The sequence below is a fragment of the Varanus komodoensis genome, unplaced genomic scaffold, assembly GCF_004798865.1.
Source record: "Varanus komodoensis strain SLA01 unplaced genomic scaffold, ASM479886v1 scaffold27, whole genome shotgun sequence".
Classification (NCBI taxonomy): Eukaryota; Metazoa; Chordata; class Lepidosauria; order Squamata; family Varanidae; genus Varanus; species Varanus komodoensis.
Window position 1 is genome coordinate 12,964,854 of NW_025335701.1, and position 20,094 is coordinate 12,984,947.

General features: G+C 44.1%; 1 protein-coding gene across 6 annotated transcripts in view; it reads right to left on the reverse strand.

Moving 5' to 3' along the window:
• Window positions 1-20,094, reverse strand: part of DENND5B (DENN domain containing 5B) — a 121,850-nt gene that overhangs the window by 8,101 nt on the left and 93,655 nt on the right. For 5 of the 6 annotated variants that reach the window (XM_044434346.1, XM_044434344.1, XM_044434343.1 and 2 more), the window contains 8 exons: window positions 17,036-17,164; window positions 14,199-14,320; window positions 10,566-10,711; window positions 8,731-8,849; window positions 5,635-5,822; window positions 4,493-4,575; window positions 3,379-3,505; window positions 1,450-1,624 (listed from right to left, as the gene is read on the reverse strand). In XM_044434346.1, the coding sequence (XP_044290281.1) occupies window positions 1,450-1,624; window positions 3,379-3,505; window positions 4,493-4,575; window positions 5,635-5,822; window positions 8,731-8,849; window positions 10,566-10,711; window positions 14,199-14,320; window positions 17,036-17,164 (1,089 nt within the window). The remainder of the gene's footprint in view (window positions 1-1,449; window positions 1,625-3,378; window positions 3,506-4,492; window positions 4,576-5,634; window positions 5,823-8,730; window positions 8,850-10,565; window positions 10,712-14,198; window positions 14,321-17,035; window positions 17,165-20,094) is intronic. The other variant, XR_006415131.1, reaches the window with a different exon arrangement.

A 20,094-nucleotide genomic window follows, 5' to 3' on the forward strand; every position in this document is an offset into this window, starting at 1 on the left:
ATCTAGTGAAAGTGCAGAGTGGGAAAAGCAGGAGGCAAAGACGGACTCCTCCTCCTGCATTGCCCTGGATGAGCGCCAGCCCCTTGAGATCAAGAGCTCAGACGCCTCTCCATAGGACGGCGGCTGTATTTTGTTTAAGTGCACATGTGCCTCCTCTTTCCCATTTTAGATCAAGCGGATCTTTATTTAACTAAGCTTGCTTTGGAAGTCTGCTCTTTCAGTCAAAAGAATAGACCTCGAATTCCAGTCCATCTCTCTCCTTACTGGGGAGGCTTGTAGGGACCTGCCCCAGGGATCTAGATCCCAAAACTGAAAACCAAAAAGTGGGGTTTGATACCACATTCTTCCCTTTATAGGAGCTGGGTCAAGCAAATCTTAGTTAAGGCATATTAAAAGCAACAGCAGCCTTCTTGGTCCATAAGGAAAAAGAAAACCCCTCCAAAATCCATAGTTGAGGAATATCTTTATTAGGGAAAAAAATCACAAAATAGTGACACCTCTGTACTTTTCTAGCTTTCTGCAAAATGACCAGGTTTAGCTAAACTATGGTTTTATCAAAGAAAAAAGAAGCAAAGATACTTACACGGGTTCTAGGTATTCCAAACTCTGCATTAGTGAAATACTTTCGTTAAGCTAACTCAAACGCAACAAAAAGGTAGGATTGTTTGTATTAAATGCTTCAGGGATTTCTGACAGCCATCTAAAATGACTGCATATACAGCCAGAATAAAAAAAAAATCTAAACAATTTAAAAAATATTTTTTAAAAAAAGAAAGAAAATGGGAAGAAGAGTTTTAAAAACTAGATTCAGGGATATCTGAGAGATACAACAGCAACACTGCAAAATACTGGCATCAAAATCCTACTTCGTGTTATGCCCTAGTAGCTCAAGGCAAGCCCTGCCTAGCGTCAGTTTCCCATCTGAGGGCTGGAAATACTATAGGTGACTTCAGAGTGCTGTGAGGAAGGTAAGGTGCTGGTAATGACCTATAAAGTCCTAAACAACTTAGGGCCAGGAGTGTCTCCTTCCATATGTTCCTGCCCACCCCTTAAGATCTGGGGCAGATGCCCTTCTCCAGGTGCCCTCCTCGAAGGAGATTAGAAGGGTGACTACCCAGAGAAGGGCCTTCTCTGCAGTGGCACCCCAATTGTGGAATTCACTCCCCAGAGAGATTTGCCTGGCACCGTCACTTTATTCTTTTCAGTACCAGGGTAAAACCTTTTTATTTTCCCAATGTTTTAAGACCTGATTGCTTTAATTGGGGTTTTATAGTTAGCTGAATTTTTAGGACACTGTTTTATTTTACATTTTGTATTGCTAAGCCATCCCGAGTCTTTGGTAATGGGATGGTCTAGAAAAGTTTTAAATGAATGAATGAATGAATGAAATAATACTTGCAGCATTGTAGGGCCTTAGAAGAGCTTCTTTGTGAGCCAAAATATACATACCGAGTTCCGAGACAAACGAGAATTTGGAATTTGCCATCCTTCCCAATGTTCCGTGGAGCAGTATTGATGGCATTTACATAGTGGCAGAATGTCTTGCAGGAGGATTTTTGAAGAAGGACATCCTCTTCCCTGTCCCCAATCTGGTCCGTCGTCTCAAAGTAGGCAACAGCCTTTTCTAAGAGCAGAGGAAGGAAGAACGCAACATCTCACTATGCATAGAATGCACGTAATCCTGTGGCCCTTTTATTTCATTTAGGGCTGAGGTGGTGGAGAAATACTGATTCAACTATATAGTCATGTAACTGTCCCAGTAATTTTAGGAGAAATCATGTGAACTCTTTGCACCCATCTTTGTGTCACTGAATCATCAATTTTACTGAACTCAGTAGGGTTTACGTATTTCTGATTAGACAGTACATAGGACTGCATTTTTGGTCTGCAACTATCCATTCCCCCCCCAAAAGCCTTTTAAAATTAGGGTGTTTTAAAACTTTAGTTTCAAAACTTGAAAAGGTTAGGGGTTTTTAAAAGACTTCATTAGGTAAAAAAAGAAATGTCCAAGTATATCTTTTCCTAGTATTTTATGTTTACAAACAGAATAGCATTGAACGACACTTTATATTTCTAGAAATATATTGCTTTATATTTTTAACATGCCTATGCCAAGTTACTGGGTTTTTTTCCTCTCTGATGCATTTGGAATGATGCATTCTTGCACATTTTGAAATATCTTTTACTATTATGCCTGAAAATATAGACTAATAGTGTTAGGCATAATGGCAAGTAAACAAACAATTGAAAACTGCACATTTGTGGCAATTAGCCCCTTGCAAATACTTATTAAGCAGGGAGAGGTTAAAGTTAACAGTTCTGCAATTAAGTACTGAGCAATTTCAAAGCAGCAGCTTGGACTTATCAGTCCTAGAGCCATAGTTAATTTATGACCTTAAAGTGCATTCCTAACACATTAAAACACAGTAGCCATGGATTCAAAGGTAATCACTGCCTTGGAGGCATCTCCTACGGAAAGCACTCTGTGCATTCCCTTGCTTTACACTAGTTTGCAAGAATCACTTGAAAAAACAGCCCTGTCCTAACAAAGGGAAGGTATGGAACTTTTAAGTAAAATCCCTATTATATGAGCAATGGCCTTGGAAATTTCAGAGAGACGCAACTCTGGTGTGGGAAGAAGCCAAATCTGCCTACCTTGTTAGTCTCCTTCATTTAAAATGACAAGAGACCATCCAGGATTAATAGCCCCGCCATCAACAGCACTTAACAATTAAACCAAAAGTGGTCCAAGACATTTTTGCTGCTTGTGGGATAGGCCTTATGTCAGCAGTTACTGGTTCTGATTTGAAAAATCAAAACACTGCTTCCTCTTCCCCAGCTCCAGCCCTATGCCAATGGCAAAACACAAACACGAGAATTGGCTATTAGCTGCCTTTCAGCAGCAGTCCAATTTGCTGTCTAACATGGACCATCTCACATTGCCCAAAGGTAGGACTGAGCCAGTTATTCTTAGCAAGTAACTCCCATTTATAGCAGGACTACTGAATTCCTTTCAGTCCAAGGGCAACATTCAGTTGCTGAAAGACTCTTGGGGCTGCATTCCAGGGCTGGGTGGGGCAAAAAAGGGGAGTGCCAAAATACCAGCATTCTTCAGCTTAAAGCTTTAGGCCTTCGGAGAAGCATTTTCACTATTTGGAATACAACACCACCAAATGATCAGTGTTTGGGGAAGGGGGTGCAGCACGAGAAGAAGACTCTGCCCTTTAGGACTTGTCAGAGGGCCCGATTTGGCCCTGCCATTTTGTATCTCTGGTTTACAGGGAAGGGGCACCAGGAAGCTTTAGCAGTCTTCCATGAAGGCCAGGTGTGATGCATCACCGGGGTCTTGGTCACAGCCAACCCAGGCATGCTGATTACCTATGAAGTCCCAGATGAAGACGTTCTTATGGAAGATACGTGCAGACTTGAAGCCATGGTGGAAGACCTGCTCCAGTGCGGCAACCAAGCCATTTTCTCCACACAAGAGAACAGTGAGGCTTCCTCTCTAGGGAATCAAACAAGAATAGTAGTGGCACAAGGCATACTGATCCAAACTCATAACCATCCATGAGACTCCGCTTTGGACTCTAATCCCACCTGTGTTGCCTATTAAACAGTTTTCCAGAGGTGGTGTGGAAATCCAACAGCAAGAATTACTGACTTCAGTGTGAGGAACATGGCAGGGAAGGCCCAACAGGCATTGTTCCAGATTCATTCTTGTTTCCAGGTACGTGCAACATTTGTGGTGTGGCAGCCACTTTTGTCTGCTGCAGCATGCACAACATGATTTTCAAGAACTTCAGGCAGAGGTGTTAAAATCACTTGCAGCCTGAAGGCAAAGCTCCACGGAGAAGCTGAATTCTGGGAATGGAGAAGCCAATAATACCAGCCTATTTTAGCTGAAAGAGCTCCCTGCCAGTCACTAATACACCTTAGGAGAGCCACTTCAGCCCTTTCAGAATGCATGCACGGGAGTATAACCCATGCAGCAAGAGTAATGAAATACAGAAAATGAAGTTCATTATAAATTGCAACAGCAATGAATTATGGAAAGTCCTTGTCTGTTTGTCTCAGTACAGAACTAAGCCTCTTCTGAAGCATCCCTTCATATGGAAACAAGTATCTGAATCTTGGACTTCATGCCAATTGTTGGGGTTCTAAAATGCTGTTTTGCCTCTTCTGTAAACAACTTGGTCTATTCTTTAAGCTTTGAATAGATTCAGAAGTCTCTTACATGCACTGTGATTTCTGTAGTACAAGCCATGTGGAGTTACTCTGCTTGTGTTTGGGGGCGAGGGGGAGGACAGAAATGAAAGAAATAATGTAATGTACTCCAAAGCTTGCTTTAATAATGAACTGGTATGTTTTCTTATGAGAGAGATACCATGACCCTGCACCTCTTCTACAAAATCACCCATACATTTCAAATTCAAACGAAGAGTTTGTTTACACCTCCATTTAAGATCGTGTACTTGAATGGTTGAGAAGGTACCTCTTTCTCGGGTTTATGGAAGTGCTTCACAATATTGTTCACAGCTTCCCCAATGCCTTCCTGAATCTGTCCTGCACTGAGTTCTGCAAAAAGAAGAAAATGCTGGAGAGCTGAGTTCACCCTCTGATTGAGACATGATGGTTCTATAAAGTTTGGATTAAGGGCACACCTGCATAGAACAAGTTAAACTGTCCCGGACAAGGCAGGGAGGTAACTGGGGGTACCTCCACCTTTCTTCTAAATGATCGTGATACCTGCCTTCCTCACATGACCCAGAGAAGGTGCTAAGATGCCCACCTTTAGGCCATAGTTCTAAATCTATGCATACCTTCCATTAAGAAATTTTACCAAATGAGAGCCACATTAATTTGGACCGTTGCATCTCAGTGCATAATGGGCGTGTACTTCTTAAGGCTTATTCTCTTGTTACTGATCTTCTCACAGTCTGTTTCTTCTCGTTCCTTTCCTACTGGAGGCTAGATGTCATCATGGCTGACTATTTTAGAGGTGCATCTAGCCAGGATGAGTATTACTCAGAAATTATATAATGGTGGTTTTCCCTTGTCCTCCAGCAGGTTCGTTATGCTGACTACCATCTCACCTGCAGTTTTCTATTCCAGAAGATCCAGCAGCATCCCTTACCTTGCGCCCTTATCAGTACTGGGCAGTGCTGAAGCCCAACATCAGGTGGACTGTAGAGGTGATTTAATTCCTCAAGGCTAGACAAACCTCTTAGTCGAGCTCCTCTGCCAAAAAAGTGTTGGTCTTCCCAGGGCTAGGTTACCTCCCATTCCCAGAGACTTGCCTTAGCTGAGGTACTTTGTGACACTAGTCACCAGGATCAGCCAAAAGGCCTTCGCCCCAGGGGAACAGCTTCTCTCACCCCAGGATAAATACATCATCTTAGATAATAGTAATAGCCCACTGCCTGGGAAAAGAAAAATCTGAGTGGTGTAGTTAGCTTTTTAAAAGTTTTTGAAAGTGTGTATTTATTAGACATGGGGAAAATTACACTTAGTGCACCAGATCCAACATCCATCTTGAAAAGTCTGTTGTAACTCATTGACATAGTTAGAAAATGTGATTTGTCTCCTATTAGCAATGCTGCCTACTTGATATCACTGCAGGAAGTACCACCTTACTTGTATTTTTCCCTGTGAGAGAGGTGATGCTCAGTCTTCGGGCCATAGTTGGAGATTTCTGTTGAGGTGGTGTGCGACATTGCTTCCCGAGGTCTTCGTCCGATGATGACAAAAGCAACTCTCCTATGAGGATCCTCTCCAGGCTTCCATCATCAACACCCTTCCCCAGCCATCTCCCACATGGAAACCTGAGATGTCGCACAATAATTTAAAAAGGGAGCACAATTAGGTTTAGGGTTCTTAAAGGGTGTGCCATCCAAACATTCAAGAAAGCCACAGCCACTGTTCCTGAGATATGTGTGTGTGTGCACACACACACACACAGAGAATGAATGCATAAACCTGGCTATGGAATTCTTAAATCAACTTGTTTGACATTTGGCGAATTCTTCTAAAGTCAAATGTTCTTTATTTTTGTAAAAAAAAAAGCCTAGTTTGAAAGCATAAATCTTACCGTGGAGGTAGCTTTTAGATCACTGAATGATAATTCATAATGACTTCTGAAATATGTATTTCTAAATTACATAGTTCCTAGAGCTTTTCTTGACTATTCAAGTGGGCTTTTTTGATTTTCTTTTTTGAAGGTTTAAACCTGAAAAATAAATCTCAGGTGCTCAGAACTACCTTGTAAGGGAGGCATGAGGCTCCTGGTCTGGTACTTTATAGCATATATCTCACAATTCACTCTGGGATCTATGGAATAGTGTTCCTTTGGCTAAAAATTTATTTTTCCTCCCTAAGAAAAAATAGAGATCTCAAACAAGTACACCAGTATTTTGTGTTTTTTCTCTTTTTATTCTTAATGATGTTTTTTATATTTGTATCATTTTTAGTAGCTTAAAAAATAAAATAAAATAAAATAAACCTAAGAGTTGCATTCTCATGAGAGATGGGAGCTTCCACTCTGAAGCTTTCATTGATCCAGTGCCCTGCCATGCTGAAGGCAAGAGGGCAGAGGCAATCTTGGCCTCCCCTTCCATCGAGCAAGGACACTTCAGAGGAGGTGGGAAGGAGGCTGGAATCGCTTGCAGGATCGCCTGCATCCTGGCTTCTTTGGCTGCTGCCTCTCCCCTGCCTTGCCCCAGTGTTTGGACCAGAGGAAGCAGCTGGCACAGTTCCTTGCCCAGTGGGGGAAGAGGGGGAGTCAGATCCAAGTTTGTAGCACTACCTCCAACCTCGGAGGGGGAATCCTCCATATCCTTGGCCCCTCAGACAATGCCTAGAGGCACAGATTTGTTCCCAAAGATAAAAAGCATTTGGAGAGTTAAGGAAGTAGCAATCCTGGTCTTAAGTGGGAAAGAATAAAACTGTAAGGCTAAAGCAGTAAGAATGGAAATGCTGCATTGTGTCTCACTCCTGTTCAGCGTTCCTGCCTTCTGGCCTGCCCTTCTCCAGGACCTACAGGATTCTTCTTCCTCTGTTGTTCCTTTCTTCCTAAATCCGGGGTTCCCAGTACAGCACCTGTGGTTACCAGCAGTGGTGCCCAGGAGGGGGTCCCCAACATGGTCCCTGCAGGCATCCACATTTTCCCTCTTTTTTAATACATGCAATTTTCTAGCAATTAAACACGGGCCTCAGCAAGAGCAGACCAAGCATAAGGTTCAACGTGAAGGTGGTGTCAGTAAGCCACTTGCTGAAATAAAAGCGCTGCAATCCATTGCATTATAGGAGAGTATTTTAGCTGTCAAAAGAACACAGACCACTCAGTTAAGCTGACCCTTTGCTCATCTCCTTGAACAGGTAAATAATTTAGAAGAGTGAATATTAAAGAATGTTCCCACAGAAAATTATCTATGTAATAGCCTTCTCCCAAAAGGAAGCAACTGTTAGATATTGCCAAACCGTATGTTTAAAACAAGCCTTAGCTTGTACTGCACCATCAGCAAGTAAATGAATAGCTAATCCCCAGTGAAAGAGATACTGCGGTGTCCAATAGTCACGAAGCAAAAGGTTTTGCTGAGTAAGATGCAGCCTAAGATCTAACGATATGGCAGGTAGCAACAAAAACAATCCACCGATTAGGCATTTTGTGGTAGTGCCCAGAGCAGTTCCTCAAATCCCCAAATGGGGGCTCTAATTCCAAAATATTTTGGGGGGTGGGCTGCCTTAAATTGTACCTACACCTTCTGTTTACCTTTTCCTTGCCATGAGGCCAAGGCATGGGGAGGGGAAGGTGGGTACTCTAATTAGGTGTTAAGTGTTTATTGCAGAAATTGCACCTGCCTTGAGAGAAAAGTTTCCCGGAATCTGCATTGTGTGGAGCTGGGGGCTCTGCAGAACAGGATATAGTTACTCCACATGTTAAAAGGCTCTTTATGTGTATTCAGAGACCACCTGTTAATTTACATGTTCTCAGCCTGAGAATGAACAGTAAAAACAAATGTTGGCCTGAGTTCTAGAAAATATGGGCTTAAATTAAAGAGAGGAGAGAAGAAAGGGAAATTTGCCTGCACTGCTGTTGCAAGCAGGTACCAGTTTGGGCAAAAATCATCTTTTTTGTGTCTTTGATCATTTAGAGAGGGTTAAAGGGTTTTATGCAGCCACGGCAATGATTTTGATAAGTTTCTTCATAAAGCTTTGAAATGAATGATGGCAATTTAAAAAAAAAAAAAAAACCTTCAGAATTTTTCCCCTCCGGGTTTCTGTTTTTGCTCTCAGAAGTTCTAAAAGCTGTGAGATAAACATTCGAGTATGTATCACCAAACAAAATACCATTATTTCCTTAGATCAGGTGTGAGCAGCTTTTGAGGAGTCCAAGGACTGTTTTTGCATCCCAGGCCCACCCAGGTTGCTGGACAATTAGTAAATTATTTTTAGAAAAAGTTACGGAAAAATGGCATTTGAAGCATTATGGAACCTCCCAGAGGTCAAATTGAGCTTGTTTACATAGCACCCCATTTCTTTCAGGGGTTTAGGGGCTATACATTGTCCACCCTGCTTTAGGTTAATACTAGTAAACTAATTGCAAGGCTGATTTAAAAAATGAATGGAAAGGACCACTTTCCAATATTTCATATGCCCAGTTCAAATCAGTGCAAAGGAAGCTCTGCCTTACTGCCCTTTCCCGAAACATTTAGTTGACGCTTCCATCCTTACTTGTATGTGTGTCCTGTGATTTCATTCCTGACCATGACGCAATCCACCAACCATTTGGCTAATAGTCCTGAGTTGTCATGACCAATCTGAACAGTGGTTAGCTTCCCCAAATTCTGACACTGTAAAAGAGTGAAAGGCATTTTAACATTTGTTTTTCATATATACACAGCTAAGCTCAATATTTTTTTACACTCCTCGGTTTAAACATGGAATCAAACATGGAGCTCCTTGCTTCCACTGAGCTCTCTATGTACTTCCAAGTCTCCGTATTTATACTGCAAATGTATGCTCAAGGCCAATAGCTGAATGAGATTAACAGTGGCCTGGTTCAGATATGCACTGTCGTCACTTGACGACTGGGCTGTCAAGTTACGTGCATCAAAGAGCCAGTGAGAAAAGAGAAAACGTTAGTTTCAACCCATGTCACTTCAGGTGCAATGCTTTATGTCCAAGTCAGTACAGGCACAGATAAATTATACAAAGGTGCACAGGAACCCAAGACAACTGAATACATGAAATGACTGTTGAATAGCACTTTCTTTGAAGTAATATGGAATTTATTCTGCTGTGCTGTAGCTGGATGCCCTCATCCAGTCACAAGTTGATACTGTAGAAACTAGGTGATAAACCTGAGCTATTCTTACATTTGTAGGGAACATAAAGCTTTTCTTATGAGCACAGAACTCTCTTTTAGGCACAGAAAGGAAGGCGATTTATCAAATGGATAAAAGGCTGAGGTCCCCCAAGACTGGCATATATTTGCCCAGAGGGAGAGGGTTCTAGGCTGAACCCAGTTCTCAATGATTTAAGCTAAGTCATAAACCACCTGGCCCTTGAAGGCCTTTCCCCAGCACTGATTACAAGGCAAAGCTCACAGGTGCTGCCCTTTCAATTTATACAATCTGCCTGATTTTGGACCCTATGCTCAGAACATCTACACAATCCTCTGGTCAACTGAGCCAGGACAATATACATGTCAGATGATGGGTGTGGTCAAATCCCACATGCCAAGAGAGACTTTCCCACTGTCACGTGTGATAAGGGAAAGCACCTCACAAATCAGCTAATTCTAGTTGTTTTATCAGGGATATATGCTACTCCATCATCCCTCAGCACTGCCTATGTAGGTTGGGCTTGATGGGAGCTGAAAGCCAACTCAACCAAGTTTCCCACCCCTGAGCTACAGGTTATGCTGCAGTACAGACCATTACCTGCTCTGCAGCCAAGCTCTGAGATGGTCCCACCATCATTTCCTGGCTTTGTAACTCCAAATGCAAATATGATGAGTCCCCAAAGAATCACTCCCATGCCATCTTATGAGCCATGAGGAGAAGGAAGGATATCACCACTGGCTTTGTACTTACCGAGCCTTTAAAGGGGGAAACAGCATGATATAAACCTTCTGAGCTATGCTAGAGACCAGAGGCCAGTGTAGTTCTACCAAAGGACTAGCAAGCACCATGCTGTTACTTGAAATTATAAGGTTATTTGCCAAGGTCAGCCAAGGGGTTTTGCTGCTGGAGGCAAAGAGCAAGAAGGTGTTCTTTTCAGGCTATGTACAGAAGCCGACTGGACCAGCACTTGAATTTTGCCTGTCCTGAGCATGGAGAGCCCTCTACCACCCTGAGGGGTCACGGGGAAGGCCAAATGAGACACGGCATCTCCTCAACTCCTTGCTCAGGGCCTGCCACCTGCTACAGCAGCTTCACTCTGCCAAGCAGTCGGGACAGCCATGCTAGACTTGAAATGCCACACAAAATGAACACTTCCTACCTGAGGTAGAGCAACAGACATCTGGAAACTGAAACAGTGAAAGGGAAGCCTTCTAAACTCACCTCAAATGTCATTTCCAGCAGGTTCTTTGGAATCTGCATTATTCCAGTATCTCCCAGTTCTCCCGAAACACAAATCCATGGGTTTGATGTGGTGATTGCATTGCTGAGCTTTTTAATGGGAATAGTCACTGCCCTGTATGGAATCACTGCAATAGCAAAGACAAATAGAACTCAATAGTTTGTTTAAGACGGGTCTATCAAATGTCAGTTCTAGGGGCCAAATCATTCCTCCAGAGTTCCCAGATGGCTAGCCCTTCCCCCATGACACAGGGGTCTCTCACTCCCCTCTCTCCCCTGGCCACCAATTATTTGGTGGCTTCCCAGGCTTCATGCGATTCCTTCTCCATTCTAAATGTCCTTCCTAAAACTTACTTACTGGCAGTAAGAGCTTTATGCTAAATATGCTGGTATTTCTGGCCCCGGCCTTTTGCCATCATTTGCACCTACAACAATCCACACTCAACCCTTGAGTGTGGGTTTATTGTCTTGTCTGAACCCAGTCATTGTTTTTTCTGCCTCTTCCATGGGGTCTGGGAGAGAGAATTTCAAAGAATTTTCTGGCTGGGGAGGAAGGAGGAAGGTATAGTGACCCTGTAGGCATAGGAGGTAGCCAAGGAAATCTTCTTGCTGATTTTTTAACTCTAAAAATACCCCACATGCTACCCAGCACTGTGGGGCTCTTAGCATGGCGGCTTTCAGCCAGCAGAGCTTCCTCAAGGGCCCAGAAGACTACGTAATGATGCATGACCTCTTCAGTGTTCAGGTGTCTCTGCCTGGCTGAAAGCCAGTGTTCTAAGAGCCAGAACAGGGTTTTTAGAAATTTAGAAAAACTACCCCTCCGCAAAACCTAAAAGTGCCATTTACCCTAAATTCAAGGAAGGTACTATTAAGATTACAAAGATTTCCTCAGCAACCTCCTATGTTTAAACAGTAAATGGAAGTTCTGCTACCATTCCCTGTCAGAAAATTCTTCAAAATTCCCCTCTTCCCCAATTTCTTTTGCTGGGTAAACTATTTGTTCCTACCTTCATGCTCCACAAATGGCTGAAAATGACAGGCTCAACATATTTGGCACTGCACTAATCCCCCCCCCCCGTGGCTGCTGTTTACATACCACAAAAAGGCACACTAATCACATTCACCCAACTAATGCCACTTGGAGTTTGGCCCTTAGTCCCCATTTGAAATATTTTCTAGATATCCCTTATTACATGAGCTTTTTGTGGGGAAACTGGATGCTTAAAAAAGTGGCAATGGATTATAATAAATAAAAATGACCCCCCCCCGCAGAAAAACCTCTGCAGCACCTCTGCAGAAAAAGATGCTGCTTTCCTCTACACAGAAATGCTGTGAGCATAGCAAAGCAATTGGTGCAGATTTTTAGTGATGCATTCTATTCTATAGTTTAGGCAGTAACATAAGTGGCCACTAGGTGCCGCTATTACTGCACAACCAACACAAGGGTAAGCAAATTTAGAAACTGGCTTCATGTCATTGCTATTTTTAGATGGTGGGAAGGACAAAATGCTCTGCCTTAGGCCTACCTAGGTGATTCGAAGGGAGCTCGATTTGGCCCAAGAGCCCCCAAGGCCAGTTCCTGCGACAGAGTATACTGGATTTAACTAAAGGTTGTTGTTAGTCACGAAGTCATGTCCGATCCATCGTGACCCCATGGACAACATTCCTCCAGGCCTTCCTGTCCTCCACCAACCCCCAGAGTCCACTTATGCTCACACCAACTGCTTCAGTGACTCCATCTAGCCACCTCATCCTCTGCCATCCCCTTCTTTGTTTGCCGTCAATTGTTCGCAGCATTAGACTCTTCTCCAGTGAGTCCTTCCTTCTCACTCATAGGTGGCCAAAGGATTTGAGTTTCATCTTCAGGATCTGGCCTTTTAAAGAGCAGTCAGGATTGATCTCCTCTAGGACTGCCCGGTTTGATTGCCTTGCCGTCCAAGGGACTCGCAGGAGTCTCCTCCAGCACCACAATTCAAAAGCCTCAATCCTTAGGTGCTCAGCCTTCCTTATGGTCCAGCTTTCACAGCCATACATTGCAAACTAAAGGTAACCTGATCCAAATCTTGGCTTGGCCAACCCCACACAATCATAGCAAAAGATACACACATTCCTATAAAAGAAGCCTGTTACAAAGAGAAGTCTTTCAATCCCTCAGTCAACTAGTGGTATTCAAGGATTTGGCCTGGGCCACATTTTTATGCAAATTAACCTGATTTACATTTCCCAGACTAATTTCCTAATGAGAAAGCAGTTATCCTTCCTGGCTCAAAACATGTACTTGAGGATAATACTCATATTTTAGGGTAAAATGCATAGAAATGCATATTTAAGCATTTCAATGTGAATTTTCATGTATTACATAAACATTCTCTGATTGATGCAAAACAGCTCTGAAAAGATGTATGAATGAAGATGGGAAACTGACATGGAATTAAGACTTAGCAGTCCATTTGGATCTTTGAATCCTTGAAGTGCCAGCTTTATATGACCCCCAAAGGTTTCTGTTTTACAAATTTATGCCTCATCCTTCAGTGCAAAAGCATTTCAAGGGAGGCTTACATAAATCAGATTGAGAAACAGTAGATAAAAATCTCAAGATAAAAGGAGCACCGTTAAAAATGAAAAACTTGGACAAATTTTTAACAGTGGGCTTCTCTTAACAGACATGGGAACACCAACATTTTTCAGCTAAAGCGGCCATTTCTGGGGCCAGGCTATTTCCTCTAAGGCTTGCTATGTGTTAACCTGGAGGCAGGCAACCGGGGGCTCGTGGACACCAAGGTGTCCCCAGTACCTTCCTTAGTGCCCACCAAGATCTCTAAATCCTCCCAGTTTTTATTTTTAAAAATCTTCACATCTTCTTAGTGGCACCTGGGATTTAGGAACCTCTACCTGCAACAATACACCTTGCCCATGGATGCCTCTGGGCAAGCTCTTGTCCTTTGTGACTCACATGCTCACCCATGGCAGCCACGTTATGTCCTAGATAGTTTCCCAAACTTCCAAATGTGTCCAGAGGCCGAAAAGATGGCCAACCCCTGGTCTAGCAGCACAGAATGGGGGTGAAGATGTCTGTGGCTGGGATGATGTTGGTGGAGGTGGCTTGTATTACCTTTGACCCCCCCTCCCCATTTATAACTCATGTGTGTAGCTAAGCACTACAAGAGGCAGCAGCAGCCGGATGGAAGGATGGATGCAGAAGCTCCTGTCCGTGAGCAAGGGATCTGAAAATTAATTTGATCTGATCCAGGAGGTTACACATACGTATTTCATAACAATAAAATAAAAATGGGGGTATGTTGCACTTTCTAGCCCAACGTGGTATTTGCTACAAAGGCGCACCAACAGTCTCACATGGAATCAGAACCTCCGTCCATCTAGCCCCATGCTGTCAACACTGACTGGCAGCGGCTCTCCAGCACCTGCAGAAAGGTCCTTTCAGAGTCCTACCTGGAGATGCCAGGAATAGAACCCGGGGCCTTCTGCATGCGGAACTGTTGTCTTGCACTGAGCTGTGCCCCCTCCCCATAGTTCCTCAGTGCAATGCCACTCTCTGTTGAAAGAATGCAGGCAATGCATCAAGGCGGCTACTGGGATCGCTCCCACCCGACTCACTGATGGTGGTGAAGACGCTGGTGAAGCAGAAGTAATTCACAGCGTTGAGCGAAAGGAGGTGATAGAGGAACTGCTCCCGCTCTTCTTCACAGCGCAGGAAGGCATACCGCTTGTATAGTTTCCTGTAAGAAGCAGGGAAAGGATTTAGGCCCCCGCAGGGATGGCTCTCTGCTAGGTCAGTGTTGGCCTTGAGAACAAAGTTATATTAATTGCACCTGAGACATCAAAACAAGGCCGGACATGTTTTTGCTTCTGTTAGTTGATGCCTGAACTCTATTTTCAGTAATGCCAGGTTTTTTAAAGTTCATATATGGGCATATGGGTTATGAAAGGCACTTAAATAACAATCATCACTTGGTTAAGAGGAAGCTGCCGTTCTTGTTAGCACAGGCCCAGCTAAAGACGTATGAAGCAGCGGCGTACAGACTAGCTGTTCTTCTAGGTCAGTGTTTTCCAGGTGGACTGTTTAGGACAGACCTGCTACTAGAAATCTGTATTTTAGAAGTCACTGATCAATCCAAGATCATCTAAAGGCTCCTAATGCTCCTAGAAAGGGCTTGTTTCACAATGACTGGAAAACACATGAGGGATGATGTGTTCCTCTGATTTAATGTAGCCAAAGCATATCCGGTTCTGATAAACTAGTTTTAAATAATGTTCCACATCTGCCACATGTGCATAGTGGGTAAGTAAATGGAGGCCACGGTGGGGGCTTGGTGTCCACCACAAGCTGTAGTCACACTGGGCTCAGGATGGCTGCTTGGGCATTAGATTGTGCAGGTTTCTCGTACCACTGGATTAATGCTGAGCTAGAAAGGAAAAGGACCCTAAGCTTCAAACGAGAGCAAAACTAGTGCCTGCAGAGCCAAGACAGCCTCGCTCTCTGAAACTGCGTGTCTGGGGCTGGTTTAGTTTCGTTTTATTTCCTTGCTGGCTTTTTGAAATTGGAGGAAGGTAACAGAATACAAGAAATCTGATATTCTTGAAATAGGGAGGGAGCTGGAAACAGTACCCATCCCCCATAGCATAGAAAGTGCCAGGTACAAATTGGGCAAAATTCCTGGCAGCACTTTTGCCATTCAGAGGTGCAAGATGAGGGCCGCCTTGGTGGCGCTGTCAAAGTTGCTGAGTGACCCCTCACCAGGACCCAATCTTGTGTTTTAGTGCAAGGTTTTAAATAGGCTGCTATGAAAGTTTTGTATCTGCTCTTTCGGTGTCCTATTAGGATTTGGTGCTGCTGTTGTATTTTTCAGCATTTGACTGGCTTGCATTGTGTGCTGTATGATTTCTTTCAGAAAAGCAGTGCACACATTTAATGAGGAGGTGGAGATGAATGATTTATTCATCTTTATTCAGCATGTTCTATTCTTCCCTATAGCCCCAAGAGAGTTCTCCCTATCATTTTAAGCACCTTACAGAAGATCATAATAAGGAAACCACAATAAAACCCCATAATAATCAATAAGACAAATGGGAACTTCTAGAAAAGACTCTTATATTTCCTAGACTTTTTAGGACGCTTTATTTCTCAAATGATCTTCCTTTTCGATTGCCATCTTTTGTTTTATCACATTAATTTTTATTGAAGTTTTGTGGTTTTGTTCGGGAGGCTGTATATCAGAACATTTCTTTGCTTTTTCTTTATTTGCAGTACTTGTATACAACTCCACACCCAAACAGGTTCTGGAGCAATGAACAATAGCATAACATTAAAACAAATGAAAGAATAAAAACAAGACATTAAGAATAAGATAATGCTAAAACTGTGGCTATCCACAAGAAAGTCTTCCCTGAGCAAGGCTGCACTCAGCAGGCACCAAAAGCAGCGCAGAGCTGGTGTCTCCCTGACCTTCTGAGCCATGGAATTCCAAAGAAGCTGGGCTAACCACATGGAAAACTCTTCTTCTGGTGGACTCCAGCCAAGTCAAGGGTTTGTGCAGAACCATGAGGCCTCAGTGACTGGGCAGGTGGGTAAGAGAGAAGGTGCTCTCTCCGGTAACCCGGTCTCAAGGTGTTCAGGGCTTTCAGCACTAGTGCTAAAACCTTAAAACTGACCCAGCAGTGAATTGGCAGGCAGAGCTGTTCCCTCAGCAAAGGATCTGCATGCTGAAAAATGCAGCTCCAAACCACAGCTGAGCTCCTGCATTCTGCAAGAACTCTGCCTCCTGGAGCTGGAGCTAGTGGTATTTACTTACAATAAACACCATTAGAAACAGGCCACCAAGGCCATTCCTTGTGGCCACCCTCCTACCTCCACAGGGAAAGGCATTCTCAGCAGGGCATCCACAGATTATCTTATAGGGAGGCATATATGGAATAAAGATTTCTTCACTGGTCCCACTGATTTCTGCAAAGCTCATGAGCAACCATTTGTTGGCCTCATACCAACATTTGCTAAACATGCATGCAGAGGTTTTCCGTGGCTTATAACTGGTTGCATCTCTCTGTGGCATTGGTGCTAGATTTGAGCAGCTCAGGTTCAAATCCACATAATTGTGGAGCAGCCATGAGCAGCTCATACACCCTTTTAGCCTACCCTACCCTACAGGATCGTTGTGAAGCCAAAAATTTGGCTCCAAGGTTGCATGAGGAAGAGCAAGATAAAAAAGAAAAAGACATGAGCGGGAAACAAGCTTGCCTTTAATTATCTGGAGCAATGCAGAATCTTCACTGGAGTGAAGTGGTGTTACATAAGCTCCAAACACAAACTCTTAGTACCCAGACACAACTGAAGAGCAGCTTAGTGGAAGTTTAGGTCACCCCCAGATCCCAGAAATGTTGCATGAAACTCCTGTTGCAAATGAGGATCCTAAAACAACCAGCCTTTGAGCACTTACTTTGTGAGGGCTTGGTTGGAAAGGAGCTGCTTGAGATGTTGCGATAGAAGTTTCTTTTCAAGAGACAGCCTTATCCAGGCCCGGGCACGGCCCACATCAGTCTTTATTTCACTCATGTTCTGAATGTGCCTGAAGGAAAACAAAATGGGAACACAAATGTAAAGCATCTGAGAAAGAACTTCTCGTGCCACGGAATTTGCAGTGGCATCTTCACAGGTCATTTAGACCAAGAGTGGAGAGACCTCAGGGCTGTTGAAACAAATTTTGGGTGGTGGTTGTTGACATCCCTGCTTTATGAGACCCTCAAAGAATCTGTTGCCAGTGCAGTTCCTTCAGCAAAGCAATTCCATGCTGAAAAAAGGGAACTCCAAACAACAGCCGAATGTTGCATTCCACACTGCCTCCTGCTTCTGCATCCAGTACTCATGTTTTTTGCAGCCCAAGCCAAGTGCAAAATGGCTGCTCAGGGTGCAGCTGGTTTCTTACCACTTTCCACGAGCCACACGTTGGGATGGCCTGTGTGTACAAGTACAATTCTTCATCTAAGTGACATCCAATCAATACCTATCGGGGATACTAATACTAAACAGGCTAGAAAAGCAGCACAAAGTCCTGCTCAAACCAACCAGTTAATGCTCACAGGTTAAAAAATGCAGATGGAAATGAGATCATAGCACAGACAGTCATGTCAGAGATTTCTTTACTTTTTTAACTTGCTGTCACCCAAAGGAGTCAGAGACCCTACAGTCTACTAGTGACCGACTGGGAAAAACACTGCAGCAACGGTGCCGTAGCAACTGGCAGGTCCGAAAGCAAATCCTTGCCCCACGGCCGTCCCTTCCCCATTCTGGCATTGCCACAGTTCCAGAAGGGGAAATGCTGGCGGTGGGGCACAGGGCGGGGGTGAGTCCCTGTGCTGCGGCAGCCCCTGCATCACAAAAGCGACGGGGTGGGGGATCACTTGTGGCAGAGCTGCAACACCCTACCAGATCTACAGCCCCAAGTACTGCATTGTTTACTGCAGCCTTTCAAGCAGAGAGCCTGCTCTGCGTTCAGCGTCATTGTGCAGGAGCTGGTGCTTCCCAGCTACTCGTACAAGGAGGACCTTGAAACTCCAGCTGGCTCTTTCAAAGCAGTGAGATAATCCCCCAAAGCTCCCTTTTGTCCTTTGTTAGCTACTCCCACAGCCTCCTTCTCCTTTGGCGATGACTCACACAACCAACCATCCGGATCGCTACAAAAGAGTCTTGCTTCTGGCACTCTGCACCCGTTCTGCAGAGCAACCCTTTCATTTTTGGCTCAGGCCTTCAGCAGGCAGCTCTTAGGGCTTACAGCACAAGGCAACTGGGCATGTGATCCAAAGTCCTTGAGAAACACGACACACATATTATTCACCCCCATCAAAAATGAGAAGCACGCGCTGTAGCTATTTAAAGCCTTTTGATAGGGGACGATATCAAAGCAGATGCTTCCCACTCCCCTATCTTTGATGATGAGCTCTGTTCAGTGCACAAACACACTAAGCAGTATAAATCATTTTCCTAAAGAAAACGGAGAAGGCGCCAGTGGGTTGTTAGCATCACCCAAGGGAAGTGGAGCGGTGTTTCCCACCCAAGCCTCAAAGCTGGAAGTTTGGTTTGGAGCCTCCCGCTCCTCTGCATATGAAGATATGCTGCACATGACAGATGATAGATTGACTATTTTCCAGTTTTGTGTTATGTTATGATCTGGGAAAGATAGTAATATTCAGAGTCTTGCAAAATTGCCACTTGTTTTGGCCTACAAATTCAGATGTTTTGGCCTACAACTCCCATGAACTCTAGCTTCAGACCCAATGGTGAAGGATGGTGGGAGCTATAGGCCAAAATACCTGGAAGGCCATAAGTAGCTTACCCCTCCTTTAAAATAGCCTGTACTAGATGACTCCATCTGTTGGTGGTGTTGATCTTACCCTGCATGCAAGCACCCCACTCCAATTGCTCATAGCAATTCATCCATTTGTTTTGTCATATTTTTGTCACAATTGATACTGAAAGAATTATTTCACAGAAGAACCGTTGGCTTTTGTCTACACAGCCTTCCCCAGCCTTGTGCCTTCCAGACATGTCTGGACTGCAGCACCCAGAATTCCCAGTCAATGGCCCTGATGGATGGGAATTCTGGGAGTTGTGGTCTAAAAGCTTCTGAAGGCCACCATGTTGGGGAAGCCTGGGTTAAAACATTGGTCTGGTACTTGGGAGATCTGGGTTTGAACTTCATTCAGCTATGAAGTTCACTAGTTGACTTTATGTCAGTCACTGACTTGCAGCCTCCTCTACCTCACTGGGCAGTGATTGTCAGGATAAAATGGAGAGAAGGAGAACCTTGTAAGCCCCCATAAGCAAAAGGAAAAACAGTAAGGTAAATGGGGCTGGAGCTGGTATTCGTACTTGTGGTGCTGAACCACCAGGTTCGGGAAGGCTGGTCTATAGAACAGATTTCTTCACAGAATAGTAGAGTTGGAAGGGGCCATGAAGGCCATCGGGTCCAACCCCGTGCTGTTGCAGGACACCACATTACACCATTCCACTCAGATGGCCGGCCAGTTTCTATTTGAATGTCTCTAGTGTGGGAGAGCCCACCACCTCTCTTGGCAGCTGGTCGCACTGTCGTATTGCTCTGACAGCGAGGAAGCTTTTCTGATGTCCAGCCTGAATTTGGGTTGTCACAACTTGAACTGATTATTCCGTGTCCTACACTCTGGCATTAACAAGAAGAGATCTTGACCTTCCTCTTTGTGACAGCCTTGGAGGTCCTTATAGAGGGATATCATGCCCCCCACCCCATGCTTAAGGAGGGATGTGAGTAAATACCTTGTGCAACTCCCACAATGGATCCTGAACCAGAGACCTAAGGGACATCTGAAGGGATTCAAGAAGAGGAAGTGCAGAGACAGCCTCAGGAACAGTTTGGATAAGGCTGATATAACACTCTCTCCATGCAATTGTATGGTGAAAAGCAAAAGCCCCTTGAATGCACGATGAGCCCAAATGTAAGTCCTGAATCACAGAAGGCTGAAG